At 36.2% G+C, this 27,057-nt stretch overlaps 1 protein-coding gene across 6 annotated transcripts in view; it reads right to left on the minus strand.

Annotated features, from left to right (window-relative positions):
• The window catches only part of LOC147400595 (uncharacterized), a 62,939-nt gene that overhangs the window by 6,335 nt on the left and 29,547 nt on the right, over positions 1–27,057 (minus strand). For 4 of the 6 annotated variants that reach the window (XM_086446336.1, XM_086446335.1, XM_086446334.1 and 1 more), the window contains exons 17-28: positions 16,427–16,531; positions 16,241–16,345; positions 16,110–16,162; positions 15,922–15,985; positions 15,675–15,809; positions 15,428–15,540; positions 15,250–15,343; positions 11,278–11,497; positions 10,169–10,299; positions 7,013–7,159; positions 3,331–3,459; positions 116–214 (exon numbers count right to left, since the gene is read on the minus strand). In XM_086446336.1, the coding sequence (XP_086302462.1) occupies positions 116–214; positions 3,331–3,459; positions 7,013–7,159; positions 10,169–10,299; positions 11,278–11,497; positions 15,250–15,343; positions 15,428–15,540; positions 15,675–15,809; positions 15,922–15,985; positions 16,110–16,162; positions 16,241–16,345; positions 16,427–16,531 (1,395 nt within the window). The remainder of the gene's footprint in view (positions 1–115; positions 215–3,330; positions 3,460–7,012; positions 7,160–10,168; positions 10,300–11,277; positions 11,498–15,249; positions 15,344–15,427; positions 15,541–15,674; positions 15,810–15,921; positions 15,986–16,109; positions 16,163–16,240; positions 16,346–16,426; positions 16,532–27,057) is intronic. The other 2 variants (XM_086446338.1, XM_086446339.1) reach the window with 1 other exon arrangement.

Genomic DNA, 27,057 nt, shown 5'->3' on the forward strand with positions numbered 1-27,057 from the left:
TTTTAGAATATTGCTGCAATAAAAATAAATTAATGATGTAACACAGCCTACCAGGGCTGCGAGGAAAATAGAAAACTTATGCAGCTACGCATTAATTGGAGGATAAAAATAATACCTGTTCACTGATAAGGATTAAGCTCAGCATTGGTCTGCTAAGACTCCACTGGTTGCTACAGTCCTCAAATAAAACTATTTCGAAGAGGGTCCTCAATACCTATAAAAACAAGGACAGAATAATTTAAATTAACATAATAACAAGGAATTACTTATTAAAATAATAATAAAGGTATTAATTAGCAGATTCCTGAAACAGCCAAGTAAATAACAAAACAAGGTAACCAGGCAAAGTAAATATGAACCCTATGTTTCTTCCCTGTTAAGATGAAGACCAACCAGTTTGACACTTGCTTTAATTTGCAAATTTCAACCAAGATTTTAGAAGCTGGACAGGACCAACTGTTTAGATCATCGGTTTACCAGACCTAACATGGTCCTCAATGAACATCAACCTTGCCTATTATTAAAAAAACTTCTCCAAATCTATAGAACCCTTAGTCCTGAGCTGGACAGGTCAACCAGTGAAGTGTTCAACCCCATGTGATTAAACCAATCAAAATAGTCATTTTTTACTTTATAGTTTAAAGTTATTTATGATATCAAATGATGTCATGGTTGAACTGGGTAGACCCATTCAGGAGACGTATCCAGTTTGATTATTGGTCAGGTATTATATGTGATCTTATTGTATGGGGTGGAGTGGGGAGGCAGTGTAATCCTTTCTTATGTTGTATATTTCTTCCCTTTTCTGCGTGGTAGACCCCCTCAACTACCTGGGTGTCATAATAAATTCTATACTGAAAAAATAAATGTGCAAAGTAGCCATAGATAAATGCAAAAGCCTAGGGAACTGCATAAAGTCACAAAAAAATTGGGACTACATCGGCAATAGATGGAATATTTATCTCCAACACAATAAGTACTGGAACCTCATTATCATGGTCTAAGATGCTATGATGAAAGAAACCTATGTGCTGATCTTGACACAAACCTTTTCTCCCCGCTTTATAATAGATATGTAGGGTAATTGTTCTATACAGAAGTGGATAAGGACCTTGGGTGAGAAGTTTTTGTAGCGTTCTTAGTCACTTCTTTTGGAATATAGTGGTCAGATACACAAGATATTTACAATTATTTATTTTTCAAATCAGGTACATTGATCAAGGAAGTTGATGCAATTCCAAGTCTCCAATTACCTTGGGCCAAGGATTCAACACCCAGAATCATTTTGTTTTGATAGATAACACAAATTTAATCAAAACGAAAATAAGAGGGGAAATGTTGAGTGTTAGTTTTCCTCCACTCTCAAATAGTGGAATACCCCACTTGTCCCCCGTGATCCTCATATAATAATAGAAGTTGCCTTTCCTAACACCAATTGATTTTGGAGTTAATGGTTAGTTATCTGGTATCAGAGCTTTGGTTCATAGAAGTCATGGGTTCAAATCTTTCCACCCTTATGGGTGAGGGGGAGTGTTGAATGTTAGTTTTCCTCCACTCTCAAATAGTGGCATACCCCACTTTTCTCCCATGATCCTCATATAATAATAGAAGTTGCCTTCCCTAGCACCAATTGGTTTTGGAATTAATAGTAAGTTATCAGGAAAAACACTCTACATGGAACTACGGCAATTAGGAGTATTGGCTTCATATGAGAAATAAAATACCTCTAATTATCAAAAAACTCTAGCCAGTTGTTTAATTTTTTTTGTAGGTAAACCAAAATATATTATAAAGAAAAGGCAGTCAAGATGACCAACCAAAATACAAGTGACAAAAACCAAAAACAAAACATGACCAACTACAAAAGAAACTCAAAGAGTACATAACACTTATCACAAAACTCCTCCCACTTGTTTCATGAAACTCGTGTAAACAGACAGATCATTTCACCAATATACTCAATTGCAGTCCTAAAAAATCTGCCTACTGACTCTTTCCAATTACTCCAACAAATTGCATAAGAGAATCTTCCACGAGAACTTTCCTCTCGCAGAAAATGGCCTGCTAAATCAACCTTAAAAGCCATCTCCAATATCTACTAAAAACACACATTCAATATTGAACATCGAAAGAGTGAGCGATAGTCCCACATCGTCTGGGTATTAAGACCTTGGGCTATATATAAACCTGCAATACTCACCTTACAAGCCGGTTTTGTGAGGATGAGTTAGGCCCATGGGCTTCTACAGAAAGAAAGCAGCTTCACAACCGCCATGTGAGCTTGCAATGAACAAATAGATGATTGGAACTCTCACCACTGGCTTAGCATATACCACACCGATTTAGGATAAAAAAATTGAAGGCTTCTGCCTGAAGAGGATCTGCTATTTATCTGCTGGATGGTTTTGTAGAAGAGAGGTGTTCTGTGCAGTCTGCATAACAAATCATAGAAGAATCGCATAGAGAACATCTCCTTGAGGTCGTTATTATATATTCGACTATCCCCATCACAGACAACATGGGAACTTTCAGTAACAGGTACCTTACGTTGTTTGGTGGTTCATATCTACACTACTCTCTTTCTTTTGGTGACAGAAGTGTTTATGCTGTGGAGTCATCTCAAGTTCCATACAAATCAATTGAGAAAGAGAGAGAAAGGTGATGCCTTGTATTATAGGAGATTAGGGGTGTTTATTAAAGGTACAGGCATATCTGATAATGTGCTACTTGCTCATGAATTATGTAGAATCTTTCACCCAAAAAAAAAGGTTCTGCAAGGGTGGTAATAAAACCCAATATTTTCCAAGGCTTCCGATTATATTGATTGGGATTTTCTAGGTCTCTTGGTTGAGGAAGTTTGGCTTCTTCAGGGAGACAACCACTTGCATAGATGGTGCATTCATGGATCCTAAATTTACTGCAGAACTAACTTGTTTTTATTTCTTTTTTCCACTAGTAGCCAAGTGGGGAAATGGTTTGTGGGTTAGAGGGTTAAGGGATTTGGGTTTGATGGAACAGGAATTGTATAGCTAACTTCATATTAGCTAGGATAAGGCTTATGATAAGATAAATGGAAGATTGGAAAGGATGATACAATAGACCCTATGATTAATAATCGTATCAAAGCCAGAATGTCCACATTTAATGTAAAAGAATGCTTCTAATAACAAAAGTAAAGGAGAACACTACTATTACCATGCCATGCCAAACAAAGCTACAGAAAAATCTTTGACAAAAGAATGCATCATGGTCTTCATTTTACAATTTAGTTTAACTTGTGATCACTGAGATAACTATGAGTATCTTTAATGGTCATTAGCCATAACTTACTTCTGGAAACAAACTGGGGCACTCTGCAATGTGTCGAGCAAGGTTCATTGCAGCGGGAGACGCTGGTGACTCTCCCACTGTAATGTTGTTGAAGTAAAAAGCAGCCAGATTATCGACACCAGTGGCACACTGAGTAAAAATACAAGATTAGTATACAAAGCATGGGACACAACTGGGAAAATGAAATTTGGCTCCAAAGTGAAGAATAAGATACAGTGTCAGCTAAAGATATGCTTAAATAACAGGAAACAAATCGTTCACATTATATGTGATAATGATAACCTAATGAAAATAAAGAAATGAAAATATCATGGTTCAAAGCTTCGTTCTGTCTTGGCCGAAACATTCCATTTTTCTCGCATACTGGGACAACATTGCTACATGTTTCAAAATTTCAAATGTAGAGCAATGTTTAGCTATAGATTGGAAACCATTAGGCCATGAGCATTAGGTACTAAATGCATTAAATTAACTTCATAACTTAGAAGTTGTATGTAATCAAATCAAACAGACCATGCCAACATTTTATATGCATGAAATGCAATGTCTTGAGATAAAAATGTTTGTTTTGGAATGTTTCAGAACATCTCTAATGCATATGAATGTGAGATAGTGTGTTTTTTAATTCTAACTTTATTTTAAACTCTTAAAAAACAGTTTTATGTATTTATGAATAAAAAAGTATTTTTTATGGAGCAGAGGTCAATGTTTCCAAATGTTTTAATTCATTCCGAATGCGGCAGTTCTGTTTCGATGTTTTGAAAAACTGAAACAACAGAATGAAACGAGATTTTAAACCTTGGAAAGCATTAAAATTTAAGAACTTGAAAAGTAAAACCAAAATAATACATATGACATCATCATCATTGACCTCATGAATACTATTTCGCCATTAAACTCTCCTATAAATCATATCAGTCAAGGCATGTTACTTCATAGTTTTTGACTACCTCCATTCACATCATTTCGGTCACTCTCTTACCCTTTTAAAGCCTTTTAACTCACATCAAAGAGCTCATTCTCAACGGCATATTATGAAATTTTGACATATTTTTACAAAATATGCAAAAATATTTCATTTTCGACAAGGCTCAACATGAAATTTAATCAATTGTTTATTTACGTATATATTTCAGTGGAAATCACCATTAATTAAAATACATTTATTATTTTATCTTTTGATTAAGAAACAAAAGTATTTGGATCATTGTACAATCCCATTTTTGAAAAAAAACAAAAAAAAAAACAAAATTGACTAACAATAGATTGTGACGAAGTAATTAAATTTCAATTTTTTTTTATAGGTTTAAACATAAAGGCAAGGTTTTGATCCAAGGTCTATGGTACTCAAACACAACCTTTACCACCTCATCAAGGAGGAACAAGATTGCTTCGGAGAGATTTTGATGAACAGTAAAATTCAAATGAAATATTACTTTGAAAATTACTCATAAAGCTTATAAAAATATAAATTGCTTGTTAGAAGAACTTGTAAATTACAATCATTGGTATAAATAAATTATGATTAGATAAATATTTATATATCTTTTTTATTTTTTATTATTCTAAACATATTAGCATGTTAATAAAAGCATACACATACAACAGTTCATGTACTAATTATTAGGACATATTAATCGTTTATTCACAAATAGTTGAAAAAGATAAAATATAATAATGCATTAGTGGTGTACTTAGTAATTGGTTCAATTAAGCAAGTGTTTTAACATGAAGGTGTATGCAATTAATGCGATACTATTATTCTCATTTCCATGTTGAAAAATGGTACTTTCAGTTGCTGGGCCCTAAAATACTAGTGCCAATGTGTAGTGTAACACAATAGTTTCTCAAAATCCCATAATTTATATGAAAAATTGAATTTATTTTCATACTGATTGACATATTTCTACAAGATATTGGCACTTCCAAGCTAACAAAAAAGACTCAGATACCGAAATACCTTGCTCACTGGTGGTGTTATTGGTCTTCTTTGCACATTCCCAGACCATCTAAAACAACTTTCCTTTAACTTTTAGTTCCTATTGGAAATATTCCCAACCTTCTTTTGAGTACATACATTTTTATCGTCTTTCCTAGTCTTACAACTTATGCATCTCAACATTCTCATCTTTATTACACTCATTCTATAAGTATTTTGTTTCATTTTTTTTTTATCGATAAGTATTTTGTTTCATGAAAATACTAACATCCAATGGCTCCACAAGGTATGGCTGGTCTTAATGCACTCTTGTAACATGATCTCTTCAGTTTGATCAGCACATAACATTCAAGAACTCCTCCACCTTATCTACCAAGCACTAATTTTGTAGGTCGCATCCCCTAATTCTTCATCTTTATATAAAGTCCAACCTAAACAAAAAAGCATTGGTCTCTTTCGGATATCGATGGCCTGTCCATCTTGACTAGATTTTTCTCATTGGAAGTGTCATGATTCTCATGAATAAAGTTGCACTACGTATATTCTATCTTAGTCCTACCTATCTTAAAACCATTAGTTTTAATGTATCCCTCCACAGTTCTAGATTTTAATTCACTCAAAAATCTCTAGATTAATCTGAACTCTACTTGAAAATGAGCAGTTAGTCCATCCACCCATAACCATTTCAAAAGGTGCAAGCCTAGTGTAAATCCTTAGTGCAAACCCAATATTATTAAAAACTCCCTCACCTCACCCACACTTTACTAATGCCAGTTAAAACTCCAACATACATATCCTTAACATCAATATACTTGCTCAAAACCCCATTTTTACCAAAACACACCAAATGAACTCTCTATTAACATTATCATCTTTTCTTTTCTTAAAGACCGTGAGTAAATTTCCATTCCCTTTTGATCTTCTATTAATTGTTAAGTAAAAGTACAGCCTAGATAATTGACCTTCCTAGCATGAAGCCAAATATACTTGTTTCTTGTCTTCATTTTCTCCGTCATTTTTCCTAAATTTCATAGCATGACATGCAGTTTTAATCCTTGCTTTCAAGATACTAAAGAGCTTCTCCTCCATCATCTGGCATTCTCTTAGTCTCCAAAAACTTATTGGACAACCATGTTAATTAGAACAGTCCAGTTTCTTCCGTGCAGTTGAAATCTTCTATACATGTATCAAGGCCCAAAAATTTTCCCGTTTTCATCTTACTTAAAGCTTATCCATTGTAGTCTTTAAATTATTTGCGTTTCCTTTCGATTTTAGTTTGCCATTTGATTTATTAATATAACAACTCCTTGTTCTTTAATTTACACATCCCATACTATTATAACGATTCCTTGTTCTTTAATTTCCACATTCCATACTGAAACTCACAAGAATGAGAGAGGAAAACTAGATACATAGATCGAGCACGGTGCACAAAGAATGAAGGCAAGTTAAAGGTTCTAAAACAAAGGGAATCCAAACACATTTGAATTGATAGAAGAAATGGTTTTAGATAGAATTGAATCCAGAAACAGATTAACTCATCGTGTAGGTAAAAAACATGATATAACACTTTAATGATGATCATGACAAGCTCTATTATTCACATGTATACAGCCAATAATACAAACGTCAAGACAATTAGAAAGATTAATAAAATAGACAATAGGGAAAAGTTTTAGTAATGATTTCCTATTATAATCCCTAATTATTAAGTAAAATCTACAGTTAGCATGACGCGCATACCTGCGATGAGATATTGGAATCGAGACCTTTAAGTCCAGATTCAAGAGATCCAACTATATGCATAAAGGTGCTTGTATCTAGATTCAAAATAAAAACGATATGGCTGTTGAAGAGAACTTCCAAAAACGCGAAATACGCCTTTGTAAGCTGGAAAGAGATGAAAAATATAAATCTAATGTAAAATTGTATTTTGAATACAAATGAAAAGAATAATAGCTAAAACAATTGATGAGATAAAACACATCTATACAAACATACAAACAATTGATGAAAAAAAAAAGCATTCATCTAACATAACAAAAAACCAGTAACTAAAAATATATATATATGTATATATGTATATAGGGTAGCGTTCAATGGCTAACTTTTTGGCAAAACATTTTTCAAAACATGAGTTAGAAGTTTTGGAATGGGCTGATTTTTGGTGAGGATGATCTCTACGGTGAGGAGATCATCCTCACCAAAAATCAGCCCATTCCAAAACTTCTAACCCATGTTTACAAGTTGAAAAATCGTGGACCGTCCATTTTTTGTAAACTGTTTTTGATGGGGTTAGAAGTTTTGGAATGGGCTGATTTTTGGTGATGATGATCTCCTCACCGTAGAGATCATCCTCACCAAAAATCAGCCCATTCTAAAACTTCTAACTCATGTTTTGAAAAATGTTTTGCCAAAAAGTTTGCTAAAAAGTTTGCCATTGAACGTGACCCATATATATATATATAGAGAGAGAGAGAGAGAGAGAGAGAGAGAGAGAGAGAGAGAGAGGGAGAGCATTCATCTAACATAACAAAAAACCAGCAACTCAGAAGGTACAAATAGGTTACCGCAAGTATTAACAGATATTAATGAAGCAATTCATTAAACCTTTAGCAAATCTAAGGAAAGTGACTTTCTTTGGACCAAAACCTGTTCAAACCAAAGAGAAATTTAAATAAAAATAAAAAGTCATGTTATCATCCTCCATATTCACCACAAATTCAAGTGATATCTGATTCATTGGAGTAAGATATTTTCATGAGAACATTTAATATTTAATTTGGCCCCAACATAGTGGATTTGACATGGAAAAATCGGAAAGACAAGAAACTAGTCGGATAATACTCAGAGAATGGGAGTCTTCCCATTGGCTCAACTGGCAAGCTTTGGAGTCAACTCAACTTAAAGGAGTCAAGTAGAGAGATTTATGACAATTGAGTGCTCACCTACACTATTACCTATTAAGATCCCCTTTTAATTTTAAAATTAGTTAGAACCACCCCCCCCCCAAAAAAAAAAAAAAAAAAACCCAGCAGGGCCATGGGTTGTTTAAAAGCCCCATGAAACAACCACTCATTCCTTACTAAAATGTAAAAAGACCAAATACAAGTTGCATATTCCTCTTTTGGTTATTATAAAATATATAAACAAATACTGCAAAATCTTAAGGGTATTTTGATCTTGTTGCTAAAGAATTAATGGTGAGTTATGGGGTTGGTGCATTAAGATGAGTGACAGTTGACAAAATTGACCACATACACGAACTCAAGGGAGCCTAATTAATTGGCCTTATTTTCAAGGGGCCCAAATGCCTCTTTTTTTGGTGGGTATGCTAAGATTGAATCCATGGTTGCAACGCAAAACATCAACCACTTGATTATAAGCTCAAGTCCATTTAGTAGATTATGACTACTAAATGGAATTCATAGGTATAGGAAGAAACCCCAACAAAAAAGATTTTTTCTTTTGACCATATTTTGATTGTTAATACAATATATAAGGACCGTTACTACAAGCAGTATTACACCTTTCATCGCGAAATATCGACTGCTTGTTCAACCTATTCCAGATAGGAGAAGATTTTTTTTCTTTTGTCAAAAAAGAACAACCTTCAACATAACTCTCAAATCTATTTATTGAAAACCAAATAAAGAAAAAAAGAAAAGAAAAACTATTGGCCTTGTTGACAATATTTAGCACATAATTCAATCCAGTAACTAATTAACTATTAGTAATATGAAGCACGATAATGGCTAATGCCAATAATGATGCACACATTTTTTTTGATAAATAATTTTTTTATTAATAAATGAGGACAAGAAGGCCTCAAAGGACAACAAAACGAAGCTAACTTCTCCCTTCACAAACTAAGTCCCATCTACACAAAAAATCCTCATAAAGAGGCCTCAAACTTTATGAATTGCTTACACCAAAAGAAAACCAAACTTAAAATACTAATAACTACGTCCTGAGATGCTCAGACAGTTTTCAGATGGAAATGAACCCGTCACTCCAGAGATTTTCTTAGTTTTGTTCTCCTTATTTTTTGAGGCAAGCAGACTAGTGGTGAAAATGGTTTCATACCCAGGTCTGCGGGATCAAGTAAGAGAAAAGAAGTAAGGAAGAAGACCCAAAAAATTTAGTAGATTTTCCAAAGGTGAATCCAAATTGTAGTCAAAGTATTCCTGTATTGATTTTTTGTTCTCCATTTTATTTACCAAATTTTCCATCTAATTCGTTGTCAATTCCTATCCAGAGACGCACTACTATCTTTTGTTGTACTCCAAATTGCTAACTACGGTTGAGAAGACCTACCAAACAATGTAGAAGAAAATTACACAGGTCGTCCTAAAACAAGATCTCCAAAATAAGATATTCACAAAATTATCCTTGAATTTGGTGGCTGTGTTTTCTTTGGTACAAGAAATGGCTACATAAGGATAGGTTCAAATTGATAACGTTGTGCACCTTACGGAAAAGTCCACGAACGTAATAGGCCTCAGACCAAGGTTTAAAATCTCATTTCGATAAAATGTTTCAGTCAGCAGAAAAACTGAGACAGTCTTGGCTGAGACATTACAAAACATTTGGAGACAATTGATACAATCAATGTCTTGGGGTCAATGCTTCATGCTGGTCTCTGCCAAAACCGGAATAATTCACTGAAACATTCCAAAACGGCACAATATTTGAACCATGGCTCAGAAACATCATATGAATACTTCTCAGCAACTACTACAAGACCAAGGAAACTATTAAATAGTTTTTTATTACAATGAATATTTTCTTATAATTTTTCTAAAAAGGAAATTTCTAACCCTAAAAAGGCCTATAGATGAAATAAATTTTCTGAAGATGTGAATATGTGCAAACACAACTTGCAGCCGAAAAGCATACCTTCCGAAATGCTAGTATGTCAGCCAAAGGAATTGATAGTGTCATCTTCAAAGCAATGTCAAGCACATCAGCAAGTGCTCTATCACCATAGAGTTCAAAAACACCAAAGTTGACATAGTTTCCAGCAAGTGCTGCCATATGATAACAAATCACATTAAAAGTAGAAAACAACAGAGTGTACTGGTGGTTGTTCAGTATGTAGTGCACCAGGTTGCAAAGTAAGAAGGAAAAAAAAAAAGTATGCTACAGAAAATTTGTAATCACACTACAAAATATAATGTGATGCAATCCAAGTGTTCGCCAGTAATAGATCCAACCATATATACAGTAGAAATATTAGAAACCAGTAGAAACACTACTCAAGATCATTTTTGTCTAACTTCCTTTTTTTCATATTAGACTAGAAACTATAGAAAAAAATGAAAACTCTTCTTTTGGAGATTTGCAACTCTTTAGGGGCTAACAAAGAAGGGAAACATAGTTGCAAGAAAATATCCCTAAATGTTTTCTCATTGTATCTTAAAATTCTCTACTTGAGGCCCACCACTGCGAATATGAGGGGCATTTGATCATAATAACAGAAGCAAGCACAGTCAGCAATTCATTTTTCTCATAAACTAAAAGTTGTGCTGAATTACTTGAAGGCAACACATTTCAGGCCTACCTTCCACCATAGGCAGAAGTCCAAACTTCCAAAGCATATTTCCTAGTTAAAAATATCAATGGCAAGCAGAAGTCCTCAACACTTTTTTGTGGTTTTTGGTTAGGAATCCACAGCAACCAGGGTAACGAATTGTCAGATCAGGTGGGTGCAAAATGGGGTGTCTACAATAAGTAAAGAAACTAAGAACGTACAAAGACGAAAGAGAAATCACGTAATTCAAAATGTGCTTCTTTGCCATCTTCTCCAAGCCAATAAGGACATCTACCCTAGTACAAATAGGGTAGATAACCACTGCTAAGTATAAACATCATAAGACGCACGGTAGTTGGTCAGAGATAATCACTCCTAATGGGTAAAACACCCGAGTATGAAAACTGGGGGATTTGAACAAACTCACACATAGTCTTGAATGTTCATAACTCAATAAAGTAGTTAAGATACATACCCCTCGAAAGAATATTGAAACAAATCCATATTCCCTTGTATTTGAAGGAATAAATGTCTGCAGGATTGGGAAGAGATAAAATCCTTGACCCATAAGCAACAATCAATTTGCTTACTTCCCGGAAAAGAAGTATCCCATTAGGAGATGATGAATCAAAAGTTAGACGCTGTGCTTTATTGAGAACGAACTCTGCCATAAATTTTAATAATGGGGTTGTAACCTGCACCAAATGGTAGTATTAGAAGTGATCCCCACACAACATAGAATAAAATATCATAATCACAAATGGATGTCACCAAATTATTATAACTCCCAGCATGAATGTAAAAGAATCTTTCTTAATATAAAGAGAGAAAGAGAAGATAGAACCATGATATGAATCAATGAACAACAATCACAAAATAAATTGTAAGGTAATTGCTAGACTTTAGTCATTAGTTCATATTGAGTAAGGTAATTTTGGTATCTTTGATATGGTGGAGTTTAGTCTCACATTACTTAAAAGCTACTTTTGTAATTAGTTGCCTCTATACAAAAGAGCTTAGTCTATTTATAATAAATCCTATTCAATAAACTATATTTGTTCTCCATTCCAAGAAATGTGGAACTCAAGCTGGACAAAATGTTTCGAGATTTAATATGGCATGATAAGAAAGGCAAAAGGAAGACTCACCTGGTAACTTGGATATGTGTATGCTCTAGTAGGAAGATGGGTGGTATGGGGTTAGGAAGGGTGGGTTTGCTGAATTTGGCCCTCCTGGGTAAATGGGTTTGGAGGTTCAGGATTTAGTGAGATAGCTTATGGCATAGTCATAGCCACTAAATTTGGTGAAAAGAGGAATGACTTGGAGAGCGAGAAGGGGAGTTCTTATGGGTGTGGATTTTGGAGGAGGGTGTTGAAAGTCCTTCCATCTTTCCATAGAAAAGCACGGTTCAAAATTGGGAAAGGCAACCAGATCAGATTTTGAGAGGGCATTTGGTGCAGAGATGCTTCTTTGAAGGACCAGATCTCACCGCTTTCTGACATTTCACATAGGAAAGAAATGCCTATTTGGTCGTTTATTAGAGGGGACATCAGGGACAGCTGTTGGGACTTAGGCTTCCATCAGAGTTTTAATAATTGGGAAGTCGGTCAGGTTGCAAGGTTGATGAAATGCATTAAGGGGATCCGTCGATTGTTGGATAGGGAGGACATGTTCGTCTAGAAGAGCAACAAAGATGGCAGGTTTTCAGTCCATTTCTGGTAAGGTCTGGTCTCCACACCTTCCCGGCTGTTGCAGTTTGGGGCCCAAAAGTGTCATCCAAAGTTTTGTTCTTTGTCTGGGCCATGGTGTGGGGTAATATTTTGACCATGGATGAAGTAATTAAAAGAGCCTTATACTCAGCTAATGTTTGTTCTTTATGCAAAGAGGATAGAGGATCTGCAAATCATCTTCTAATTTATTATAGGGTTGTTCGGGAGATCTGGGAAAGGTAACAAGATCAGATTTTGGGAGGGCATTTGGTGCAGGGATGCTTCTTTGAAATACCACTTCTTGTCACTTTCTGACATTTCACGTAGGAAAGAAATGCCTATTGGGTCATTTATCAAAGGGGACCTCAGGGATAGCTGTTGGGACTTAGGCTTCCATCAGAGTTTTAATAATTGGGAAGTCAGTCAGGTTGCAAGGTTGATGAAATACATTAAGGGGATCCCTCAATTGTCAAATACGGAGGACATGTTGGTCTAGAAGAGCAACAGAGATGGTAGGTTTTCAGTTTATTTCTACTAAGGTCTAGTCTCCTCACCTTCCCGGCTGTTGCAGTTTGGTGCCCAAAAAGTGTCATCCAAAGTTTTGTTCTGTGTCTGGGCCATGGTGTGGGGTAATATTTTGACCATGGACCAAGTAATTAAAAGGGCCTTATACTCAGCTAACGTTTGTTCTTTATGCAAAGAGGATAGAGGATCTGCGAATCATCTTCTAATTTATTATAGGGTTGTTTGGAAGATCTGACCTCACTTTCTTCAACTCTTTGGGGTGGAGCTTTGCTTTCCTCTCTCGCATCATGCCTTCTTTGAATCTTGGATGTCGACAAGGTAAGCATTCACCAATGCAAAGAGGTAGTTGTGGAACGTACTACCCTTTGCAATTTGTTGGAGAATCTGGAAGGAATGCAATTGTCATACCTTCAAGGGATTTGCTTGCTCGATTCAAGAGATTTGTTTTTCTATTTTAGGTTCGTTGTTTTTCTGGCATTGGGGTCTTTGTTGGGTTTGCTTGTTGTGCCTTTTATGTATTGTTGATGGTCATCTTGACCACCTTTCATTTTCTTCATTAAAAAAAAAAATCATTATACTGATTAAAAAAAAACTACATTTATTAACGTGGAATCAAAGCACTTGATCATATGATCAAATTCTAAGTTCCTATGGCACTTCTTCATAAGGTTTAAACATCTTTTCTCTATTTGTTCAGTCTTTTCTTTGAGTAATTGCTATACAACAAGTCTAGTCGCAATTATTGTTCATTGTGGGTGCTGTTCATCGTAGTTACCTTTCATAACAGTGTAAAGGAACCCTCCTCTCTACTATATTCTTCATTTTCAGTAAGATCTTCCCAACCCACTGCTTGCAATAAATTCTTGTTCATGGATTTTAGTTGTTTCAATCCATCCACACATAGAGCATTGGCCTTGCTGTGAGCAAATTCTACCATCAAAACTTGTATTTGGATTTGCTTATCAAAACTTCCTAATGGTAACTTGTCTTGTGGTTAATGAAGGTAATTTCAAGTGTAGGGCCCATGCTTCTATATTTGTACATTTTCTTGGGATTGTATTTGTACTTCATGGTTGCACCATTTTTGGTGGATCACCTTATCTGAGTGGTATGATAACTTTTGTACAACGAGCGTGCCATGGGTTGTTACAATGTGCAATGTCTATTGGTGTGTACCTAAATCAACTGATTGCTGCATGGAGAGTGTATTATACCAGTTTGCGTATGTTCCATGGGATTATGAAGTAGTAATAGGTATTGATCATCGAGTGCAAGTGTTTGTACCAAGATGAAATACCCCTATCAATTTCAGGGCGAGTGTTGAAGCGTGCTAGACTAAGAGATTCTTGGATTGAAAAATGACTACAAGTGGCTATGGGCAAGTTGGGGGATCAGAGTCATTTCTATTCCAAATTGAGGGAGAGTGTAGAAGATAATTGTTAGAATCAAGTTTAGTCATTAGTTTATGTTGAGGGTAGTTGCTTCGATAATTTAGGTATGTTTTAGTCCCACACTGCCTACAAGTTACGTTTGAACTTAGTCGCCTCTTTGTAATACACAAGTTCCATCATTCATTATTTGCAATGAAGCTAAAATATAACTGTATTTTAAATGTAGAATTATATTCATCCATTGCTTCTTTATGTAAGGGATAATCTTCCCTTACAACTTCCTCTAGAATATGATTCTTAGTAGGTTAAAACAATAAGTTCAAGCTACAAAATGAAAGTCTTACAAGCACAATGATTGATCCAGCAATTTTGCTTCATACAAACCCACTTGAGTGACGTAGCATAAAACTATTGTAAAAGATCCAGCATGAGATACTAACATTATGTAAGGAAAAAAAAGGAAAACCTCCCACAACTCAAGCCACTTAGCTTTGGATTTGAAGAGAAGGTATCGGGAGGGCAAAATCAAGTGAACACCTCCGGTGAGCTACCATTAGAGATTGAAATACTCACCAGTTATTGTCCTAAGTTCAACCATTCAAACTACATGCTTGGCATGGATACATTCACCAACCAATTGATCATGCTTAGCTGCTTTGATTGGAAAAAGTTGCAAAAGATGCATGTGAAGTGGATTAGTGGTGGTTAGTATATAGTGGCTGAAGGTATATTTTTCAGTTTGCGGTGTAGGTGGCTTTGAACCCATACACATCAAATACTTCAAGATAGTAGGAAACAAAATGTACATATATTGCTACTAACCTCTGGTGTATCTGTCCAATGTAAGATGCCTCTTAAGAGAACTGGCATATGTGCAGGATATAACCAATCAAATAGAAGCCCATATGTTCTTCGACTGAAAAAGAAAAAAAAAAGCATATAGAAATTAATGAAGCCTTTTCACAGAAACTATAATTTCAAAAATAACATGAGAACTCACCTATTAGTTGCCATTGTGATGCCTCTGAGATCCCTCATCAACCCAATCAATGCATATTTTACAGTATCAGTGCGAAACATAGCATCGGGTGTTGATTCCAAACTGATGAAAACCTAAAGTGCCATGAACACCATCCCAAGGGTAAAAAATCAAAGCCAAAAAAAAAAAAAAGAAACCAATCCCAGTGTAATGTGTCATATTTAAAAGCAACAATAACAATATTGAGTTTACACATGCTAGGATATACCTGCAAAAGAGGATCCATAGAAGATCTAAATTTCACGGGGCTATCCTCCATAAAAATCAACCAACCAATTGTGTAGTAGAAGGTCGTTCTGCTGCGAGAGCATCTATGTTCTTCTAAAAATGGAAAGTGTTCCCTCTGAAAGTAGAAGACCAAGAAACCAATTGCTAAACTCACCACCCACAACGACAAATCACAGAAAGAAGTAGACAAAAGAAATTGAAATTGAAATTATGAGAACCGAAATTACAGTATGATTCCCAATTATGAATTTAACAGTATCCAACTTCAGTAGGAGCTTCCCAGTCATATATCTGCCCAAAATTAAAAAATTCCAACAACAATTACTATTTGGGTGATTAGATCAAAGTTTTCTATTTAAAATTTAAAAAATAACGCTAGATTCCCCTAGCCAAATCATGAGGTAATAAAACCAACCCAGATGCCAGCTCCAAGAACAGACTTAAGGTGTGATCAATAACATCCTCACTCTGGAAAAGGAAAACATATGATATTATCAGAACTCTTACAACAAGTCAAGTAAAAAGAAACAAGTGTTGAACCATCACCTCTGGGTAGCACTTGAGATTTGTAGCAATTTTTCCAACAATCACATTTAGTAACAGTAGATGATCATGCAGTCCAAGAAGCTCAGATAATCGGCCATATAACTGCTGCAACAAAGATAAATGCATCAAGAATTACGAAAAAAGAATTTAAATACCTGAAAATGATGACATAGAAATGTTATTTACCTTAGAAGAGTGCATAGCCTGATCGCCTACATAAGACTTTCGAAAATGTTGAAAGAATGTGAGAATTGCACGATCAAGTCTTTGCTTGCTTAGTTCACCATATCGCTGCCAAGAGAACACAAGAATGTGCATGAATGAAAAGCAGTTCTAGAATAATGAGAAATAAGTAAATGTAATTTTCTTTTTCTTTTTTCTTAAAGATCAGTAACTTCTAATAATAACTTTGCAAGAAAAGCCAAGAAGAGGTACCAAATCTATGCATGAAAGGGAAAAAAAATAAAGAAAGAAAAATGAACACATCATATCACCAATGACTGTGAAGAAAGGTCTCAAGCTATTTTTTAAAATCTTGGGGGCATGACCAATTAGTCTAGCTACTCTCAAATAGTTTAAGAGGATGAACATACTTTCATTCTGATATCCAGGATTTAAATTCCATTTTGATTGTGGTGTTGAAGTCATTTGAAAAATGGAAACAAAACTGAAATATATCGATACATTCAGAAACAATCACATTAATTTACGTACACAAATAACTTTAGAAAAATATGGATTGAGTGATTAAATGAAAGTTAAAAAGGAAATGTCACACTTTTTCAAAACATTCCAAAACAATCGCAACATACCTCATAACATTGTCACAGACTCGCAACTTTTTTATACATATGTATGTATATACATACAGGGGAATGCTAACGTTTTTTCATTGGTATGTTCCTTTACAAGACGGCAATGCATGAGCATTAATCCAATTGTTACTTGGAGTAATTGGATTAATGGTCGTGCATTGCCAGTCTGATAAAGTAAAACGCAACGTTACCATTCTTCAATTCTTCGTTGGGGAATGCTTTAGGGTACTTTTCTTTTCCAATAATACCCTTAATTGTTTTGCCTTTTATTGGAAAATGTAACTTGTACAGTGACATTTTTGTAAATATCAAAAATCTCATTGGCATTTTTATAAAAGTGCTTACAGCATTTTATTGAACAAACATTTATTAATTAATATTCAAAGACAAATTGCAATCTGGATCACATGGAAGAGGGTTAAAAGCCCACTCCCACAGTTCAGATCTTGCCACAGATATATTAAAGGAACTATTTTTCTAGTGCATTTAAAGATAGATCCATTTTGCAAGATTTGAGTTGGCATTTTTGTAAAGTGTTTATAGCATTTTGCAAAAGCATTCATTACTTTATATTCAAAGACAAAAATACCCTTACCTTTTTTTACTAAAGGACAAACAACTACCAAGAGTCATCGAAAAAGAAAACCATTGGAGTATGTTAACGTCTCAATGAAGCATTGGGCATTTTAAGTATTTTTTTTTTAACTTCTAGTTGTGTGTTCAAAACTAGGCAGCCTCTTGATTTACCCCTATTGCATGACAAAAAAATTTCATGTGGTCGGGGGTGCAAACTTGGGGATTAATCATCATCCCAAAGGGATACCCTACATTATTAAAAAAAAGAAATGGCGCATTGGACGTTAGCATTCACCTATATATATAACGGAGATTGGCGTATCTGTATATAACTTAAATGTATAGCTTATAATCTTGCATGGGAATGGCCTGGTCATAATCCATGCAAACCTAGGCTCGGCCTATAAAGAAACAACCCACTTACAACAAAAGATATTCCAATCTCTAATACCATTCATGCATCCACATCAAGGTTTATGACATATTCAAAGTTTATATTGTTCAAAGTATTAAAAAAGATTACAATCATGGGCCCAAGTTAGGATTCATCAACTAGTCAAAATAAATGTCATCTTCATTATCCAACACTTCATTGGTAAAATGGCCATCAACATCTTCATCAAAGTAATTTTCTCTTACTAGTACATCAAGATCATCTTTCATTTTTTCCCAATTTAATCGTAATGTTCGTGATTTAAATGTGATGTTCTGAAGTTCATAAAAGTCAAGACTTATTAAAAAAGTTGTGATTAAATTGATGAAGGAAAAATCCATGATTTAATCGTGACTTTTTCAATAAGTCGCAAAATTTGGTGACTATGCCCACATGTTTTATCTATCTCTGTCCTCCAAGATCTTCTCTATCATTTTCTCTCTCCTATTTTCTTTCCATTTTCCTGCTAAATTCTTTCTTTCTAATTTTCTCCACATTTTCTCTTTGCTTAACTTATCTTCTTCTAATTTTTAGGCTCTCTCTAGTTTTCACTTCTACTAATCTTCTTCTTCCTCTTCTCTAGTTTTTCTCCCTATTTTTCTTCTAGTTTATTTTTCTAGAGATTTAGATGGTTATTTTTATGGATCATTCTATGAAGATTATCAGCTAAGTCCCTAGCAAGGGCTAGGGGCAAAATTCGACAGTCGTGCTCTTTTCATATTTTTTATTAACAAAGATTAAGTTTTAACTTTTTATACTAGTTAATTGAATGTCTTGACATATTTTGATTAATTATTGCTTGTCTATATATTCTCTTGATTTATTGCAAGTGATTTTCACAACATTGAATGCTTGTAAATCCCTATGACATACGAATAAAATACTAGATTGGTTCAAACATCAAGTTTTCAATGATGCTCAATAGTATTAATGATTTAATAGATAAATCATCTTGAAAGAATTTTTATGCAGACCTTAAAAAAATTGATCAAAGATAAATTCATAAACTGTTGAGTGGAACCTTGATGTTGCAACATTTTTTTATCTTGTTTCATTTTTATTTATATGTGCTCCCTATTTTAAACCCTGTTGTTAGATTTTAGGATTCATAGTATTCTTTTCAGTGGATTTTATTGTATTTTAGTGTTCCAATGGTCCCTGTGGATACGATCTCAGACTCACAAAGTTGTATTATTGCGCTACAACCCTGCTCTTGAGGATACCTATACTTTAGTGGTGTTCTTAAAGAGAAATATTAAAGTTGTAGGAATCCCCAAAAGCAAGGTTGTAGCGTAATAATAAATCTCGATGAACACTACTAAAGTATAGGTATCCCAAAGAACAACGTTGTAGCATAATAATAAAACACTGCGAGTCCAAGATATAACCATAGGGACTGTTGCAAAGCACTAAAATCCATCAAGCCCAACTGACCAAGTAAGAACCTAAATAAATCCCCATTCTGCACCCCACAACCCAACATTCACCCCAAAGTCTCAAAACTACAATAAAGAGGGATGAAAATAGTGGACCACTAAGAGGGACATCACAGTTTGAAGAGCAGAGTTTTTTAGCCCATGGTCTTAGTACAAGTGTTTGGGGGTAGTTTAGTAATTTTAATTAAATTTATAAGATTTGAAAATTTAGGAGAAATAAATTTACAAAAATTAGAGAATTTATGTAATTTATTTTTAAGTTAAGGGTAGCATAGATCATTTCTCTTTAGGATTTTGTTTTAGTATGAAAACACTTCTTTATGTCATTTTATCAAAGCTTTTAGGAATACAATTTACAGAATTTTCTTGTTTCTTGTTTGAATGTTGGTGCATTCAACTTGGTGTACCATGAAAATCATTGGGGTGATTCCAAGGTAAATATATCATTTTGTTTTTTTTAAATCTTATTCTCTCTCTTTTTTTTCTTTTTTTCTTTTTTTCTTTTTTTCTTTTTTTCTTTTTTGTTTTTAACCCATCAAGAAACCAACCCATAAAAAAAATTTCTTATTTTCAAGAAATCAATATAATCCTTAACCAACAAACCTTAACCTTTAACCATTTCTTTTACCCTATGAAAATATTGTAATTGCAAAACTTTGCATTTTACGTTTCTTTTTTTTTTATCGATAAAGATAAATTTATTGAAAAAAGAAAGCGAGGGGGTCGAGATGACCAACCCAAAGCAAAGAGAACCAACAAGACAAAAAGAAAAACAACACAACAAGAGATGGAAAGAAACAAACAAAACACAAATAACAAATTACTCTCGCGGCAACAAACAAACCCTATTCCATTGCACAACAAAATCTTCAAAGAAGACCCCCTTGAAATCCTTATAAAGTTAGCTCCAAGAAAACATGAGCTCCAAAATAGAAAGAACTAATCCTTCCATCGTAGAAACTTTCCCCTCAAAGATGCAACGATTGCGGTCTTTCCAAATACCCTAACAGATTGCAAATGGAGCCAAGAACCAAAGAATCCATTTAGAAGACAAGAATGAACCTCCCCACGCCAGCCAAGATTCCAAAGCCAACTTGACTAAGTAAGGAAAACAGCCCACTATCCTGAATAAAGACAAGAAATGCGATCAGATGTGATGAGCCACCCGGCAATGAATGAATAAGTGATCCACCGTTTCCGCCTAGGATCTACACATACAACACTGATTTGATGAAATAAAGCCTCTTCTGATTAACTAGTCTAAAATTGCGAGTCTCCCTAAAGCCGCCAACCAAAGGAAAATCGATATCTTAGGAGGTATCTTACCACCCCAGACAAATGAGTGAGGGAAAAACGTTATACTACTTGGAGCAATGCCATCATATAAAGATTTAACCGTGAACTTCCCATCCCGAGTACCTCCCCACAATCTCTTATCTTCCGAAGAGTTCTACACATAGTTATTCACCACCATAAAAATTAACTTTCCTAGTGTATCCACCTCTCAATTGTTGAAAGTTCTTCCAAACCCAATGTCCTAGTTTAGCATGTCATTTTCAAAGCTCTTGAAAACATAAATAACTTGAATCTTTTTCAAAGATAAATCAAAATAGATCTGGAAATGAGTCCTTAAGAGGACCATTCCCACACCACCAGTCCTCCCAGAATCTCACCTTAGTCCCACTCCCAACCTTACATTTCACTTTGCTCTTGAATACCGAAAGTCTTTTAAGGATGCCCTTCCACACTCCACACCCCAATGCGCTTCTCGCCGGACCACTCTCCCACCCATTCCCATTTACCCCATATTTGTCCACAATTACTTTCTTCCAAAGATTTTCCCCCCTCCTCCCCGAACATCCAAAGCCACTTCCCCAACAAAGCCATATTCATAAAACCAAATTTGTGAATACTCAATCCCCCATTAAGATTGTGGTCATAATAACAAAACGTCAAAATTAAACCCCACAAGCCAACCCCTTTTGGGTTTACCCTAAACCTTTGTGGTAACCCTATCATAGCCCAAATCCAAACCAAATTCCCTCCCCCCCTCCCCCTCCCGTATTTCATCTTCTTCCCTCTTTGTCTTGCATCAATCATCTTGTCTCAAACTCTTGAAGAAGTCTACACAATAACCATTTACCAAGATTGAAAACGAAGGGGGAACAAGATACCCACTTCATTACCCACTAAATCCACTTCTCCCCAAAACCCCATTCAACCAAGAAGGTATCTCAAACATCCCCAATTAACATGGTCATAGGTTTTCTTCAAATCAATCTTCCAAACCACTCATAGAAGACTCAATTTCAATCTAGAATCAATGCACTCGTTAGTAATTAGCAGTCCATCTAAAATTTGTCTCTCCCTAACAAATGCACCTTGAGTTGGCCAATAATCCCTTGAAAATCCATTTCATTCTACAGACCAACATTTTCGAAATGATCTTGTAAGTCACATACCAAACTAATAGGCCCCTAATCGAGTATCCTCAATGCCTTGCTTTTTCTTAATAAAGGCAACAACAACAACAAAAAAACAATTAGACCCATGATCTAAGAACCCATCCCTATAAAACTCATCCACATCTGTCATCTAGTCTTGTGTAACCAACTCCCAACAAGTTTTGAAAAAATCCATAGAAAATTCATCGAGGCTGGAAAGAAGCCATGGGGGGTTATACTGGCATCATCATGGACATGTATACGGAAATGTAAAGCAAGAGAGCTAGTGGACAAGAAACGAGGTTTTGGTGGAATCAAACTAAAGATTGACCGTGAAATTATGCCATCTTACAACATATATGGATGAGCTAAAAGCTCATATTTAACTGGTGGTCCTGGTTTTGTTGCTTTTCTTGAGGCTCACTCGGCCTCTTTGTTTCTTGTTTTCCTTCTCTGATCAATATATTATACTTTTCAAAAAAAAAAAAAAAGAGTAACCTGCTTAAGTACCCAAGATGAGAGGGAATCATCTTTACTTGTGGAAGATAAGATTGCAATGTAGCAGGCCCAAGAAGCAAACAACAAGCAACTTACATTCTTACATAGGTCCTCCCGGAGGAGTCTTCACTAATTACACAAGACAGCTCCCTAGGGAAGCTAGTAGGAGACAACTCAATCTCACCACAAGTGTCCAAATAGGACGCCAAAAGACCAGCCATTTTGTTGGCCTCTCTATGGGAAAACTGAATCCAATGGAAGAAAATAAAGGAATGAGGGTTATCAAAAATAAATAAAGGAATGAGCATCTTGATTGATTTAGTTAACCTCCACATTTTCCACAGAGCTGAAGCCTAACCTTTTATGCAATTTACCTCTATTTGGGAGTCTGCTACCACCCTCATGATTTGGAAATGATACTTGAGGGCTACCTCAAGCCCCTTCCTTGTTGCATCACCACATGGAATAGGACCGGTTGGGCATTAAAGAGTTGTGTTGGGAAACATGGTAGGGTATGGTTGTATGTCAACAAGGGAAATATACACATGAGCAATCCAAACAATCATCGATAAGATGGACAGCCTGGATTGGATGTCACTCATCTTCATGGGAAGAAATAAGGGCCGACACACAGATGGTGTCACCAAGAAAGCGCCTAAGTGCCCACCCAAGTCAAACACCTTCTTAGGAGTTTTGACAACATTGGGAGATCCCTTGGTGCGTGTCATTTATAGCTAACACGATTTTTGGGTCATGAAACCACGAAGGGAATAAATGCAAAATTGCAATGGAAGGGGGATGCTTTGGAACACAAAAATTCTAAAGTAGGTCAACTAATACAACTATACAGTGCACCTTTTTAATAAGTAATCTGTACTTACATTTCATATGAAAGAAATAAAAAAAAAATTACCCCTAATTTTAAGGGAGTTACTATTGCCACACCAACTGGGTGCAATTCTTTGGTGATTTACATAGGAATTTGTGAAGCATTAGTAAAAATTGGTGTGGCAATAGCAACTCTCATTAAAAAAGGCAAACTAAAAAACAACCAGGACCATGGTACTAAATTTCAACATATTTTTCTATTTTCAGTGGAAATCACTGTTCATTTCACAAAAAAAATTTATGAACAGTTAACTTCTGTCAAGATCAAATTTAAGAATAAAAAGCAAGAGTTAGGTGGAAACATTTTCATAAACAGTAAATTTCAATAGATATTTGTTAAATAAGTAATTAGGGTTATTTTAGTCTTTTCCCTTTTCTATTTATCTTATGTAATTCTTATAGCCTAATTAGGGCTAATTAATCAACAACTTAATATTCTCTCTGTTTTTGAACTTGGTATCAGAGCCTGCGACTGAATCGAACTCGAACTCCTTCTTCTTCCTCTACAAACACAATCGACTCATTCTTCCTTGAAAACAAAATCCTATATTGCCCCTACGGGAGTTATTTGTTGCTGAAAACCCCATGCGATAGGGATTCAACTAGATTCAAAGCCTGCGATCAGGCTATACTCACAGCAACGATGCTGTTTGAGTCGTTTGACACCTCTGATGGCTGTAGTGAAGTCGTGCGACGCCTCTAGTGGCTGTAGTGCAGTCGTGCGACGCCTCTAGTGGCTGTAGTGCAGTCGTGCGAAGCCGTTGGTGTCTGTAGTGAGTCGTGCGACGCTGTTGGCAGCTGTATTGAGGTCGTGCGACGCCTCTGGTGACGGTATTGAAGTCGTGTGATGCCTTTGGTGGCTGTGTTGAGGTCGTGCGACGCTTCTGGTGACGGTATTGAAGTCGTGTGATGCCTTTGGTGGCTGTGTTGAGGTCGTGCGACACCTATCGTAGCAGCCTGGACTTTTGAAACACAGCAAGTTACTGTTCTGACCTGTACGACTCATCAGTTGGCTGTGTTTGTCATTGTTTGACTCACGTAGTGGTTATAAGAAGGTGCCGGCAGTGTTTCGAACACCTACGAAGTTTTTCGATCACATTAGAGTGCTGTTTGAGGCTTCTCTCCCACTTATCTTGGTCATTGATTACCTATACTTACGAGTGCTGCGATCACCTATCCTAGGGAGTTGTGCTCTCATCTTCTTGAACTCTCTTCAAACCAAAGTATTTGGATTATTTGATGGCCTCTGAGTCATCCTCTTCCTCGATTATTGGTACTAGTAATGGGTCGAGTGGTTTTCCATCTCATTCAACCGACTTTCCTGGGATTCAAATCACTACCGTGAAATTAGATGGTCCGAACTATCTTCTGTGGGCACGATCGGTTGAAATGTTCATTGGTGGAAAAGGGAAGATCGGTTATCTCACAGGGGCGGACAAACAACCTACACAGACCGACAGTTCTTACTCCCAGTGGTTTGCTAATGATTCTATGGTCCGTTCTTGGCTGGTTTCATCGATGCAACCACACATTGCAGCCGGTTTTATGTTCACCTCGACAGCAAAGCAGATATGGGATTCCGCAAAAAGTATTTACTCGCAACGTCAAAATAATGTTCGAATTTTTAACCTAGAGCGTGAGATTTCTCGACTCTCACAGGGTGACTCTTCTGTTACTACTTATATATCACAACTACGTGCTCGGTGGGAAGAGTTGACATTTTATTCTTCGTATTACTCCTGGAAGGACCCGCTTGATGAGACATTATATGCGTCAATTCTGGACAAGAATCGGGTTTTTCAATTTCTGGCTGGTCTCCGGGAGGAGTTTGAGTATGCGAGAGTACATTTATTGGGAATGGATCCTTTTCCTTCCCTACAGACTGCGTATTCCTATGTCTTGGCTGATGAGAGTCGTCGTGCAGCTGTCATACCCCTTTCTTCGGGAGATCACTCCGCTATGCTTGCTCGTCTACCTTCTTCACAGTCCCCCAGTGGGTCTCTGCCTACTCGTCAGCGACATAAGTGTGATCATTGTGGAAAGTTGGGTCATGTGAAGGCTCGCTGTTATGCACTTCATGGTCGTCCTAACCAGCATCGTCAACAGTCTCAACGGTCTTCAGCTCATGTAGTTTCTCAGCAAACGAATGATTTAGCACCTCCTTCCGCTACTACCTCTTCGTCGGATTCGGTATCTCTGTCCCAAGCCGAGCTTGACAAGTTCAGAAAATTCTTCAATCAGATAGAAACCTCGTCTCAGCCAGTTTCTACCTTCGCTCACTCAGGTACCTTTGCATCTGCACACAGTGTTTCTACCACTTCCTCACCATGGATCATTGATTCTGGTGCCTCAGATAACATGACCGGTACGTCCTCCCTATTTAAAACCTATAGTGTTTGTTCTGGTCATCGCAAGGTCCGACTAGCTGATGGCTCTTTGTCTTCCATAGCTGGTCAAGGTCATTTACCCGTTACATCTTCTTTATCATTAACTAACACACTTCATGTTCCTCAACTTACTACTAACCTTGTATCTGTTAGTAGTCTTACAAAAAATTTGAACTGCAGTGTAACATTTTATCCCTCTTATTGTGTCTTTCAGGATCTGGAGTCGAAGAGGACGATTGGCACTGGACATGAAGTAAATGGATTGTATCTCTTGGACGTTCCCGGTTCCCCTAGCACTCATTCTGCTTTTCAGCTTAGTAGTAGTAGTAGTCCGTCTAATAAGGCTCTTGTAATGCGTTGGCATTTACGTTTAGGCCATATTTCTTTTGGTTATTTGAAACACATGTTCCCTACTTTATTTCATAATAACAATTTATTTGATTTGTCTTGTGAAACTTGTCAATTAGCTAAACATGTGCGTTCTTCTTATCCTATTAGTATGAATACTACTACACCTGCTATGTTTGACTTAATTCATTCTGATGTGTGGGGTCCTTCCCCTGTCACATCCACTCTTGGTTTTCGTTACTTTGTTTTGTTCATCGATGACCACAGTCGTACTACTTGGGTTTATCTTATGAAATACAAGAGTGAGGTTTATGGGATCTTCAAGCAATTTCTTGCTATGGTTCATACCCAATTTGGTTGTACCATTAAGACCTTCCGATCTGATCATGGTACTGAATACACCTATAGTGAGGTCTTGAAACTTTGTTTAGAGTCTGGCATTGAGCATCAAATGTCCAATGTTAAGACCCCTCAGCAGAATGGTCGTTCAGAACGCAAAAATCGCCATATTCTAGAGTTAGCTCGTGCTATTTCCATTGGCATGAATGTGCCTCAATCCTATTGGGCAGATGCAGTTCTTACTGCTGTTTACCTTATTAATCGGACCCCCTCTAGTGTTCTTCAGTTTGCCACACCCCTCTCTAAGCTGTCTCCAGATCGTCCTGTGTTTCCACTTCCTCCGCGCGTGTTTGGGTGTGTCTGTTTTGTTCAAATTCTTGCCCAAACTCGTACTAAACTTGACCCTAAGGCCGTAAAATGTATCTTTCTGGGTTATTCCTCTACCCAGAAAGGATACCGTTGTTACCATCCTCCTTCTCGACGGCGTTTCATTTCTCGAGATGTTTCTTTTTTTGAGCATACTCCTTACTATAGTGGGTCCGTTGGTATTCAATCTGAGTGGTTTCCTCTAGATTTACCTGATGATTCTTTTCCTTCTTTATTTCCCCTTCCCATGCCTGTTCCTCCCTCTCCACCCCCCGTCCGTTCGTCTT

This window comes from Akebia trifoliata, chromosome 6 (genome assembly GCF_017979445.1).
Source record: "Akebia trifoliata isolate Shusen 1 chromosome 6, ASM1797944v1, whole genome shotgun sequence".
NCBI classification, from domain to species: domain Eukaryota; kingdom Viridiplantae; phylum Streptophyta; class Magnoliopsida; order Ranunculales; family Lardizabalaceae; genus Akebia; species Akebia trifoliata.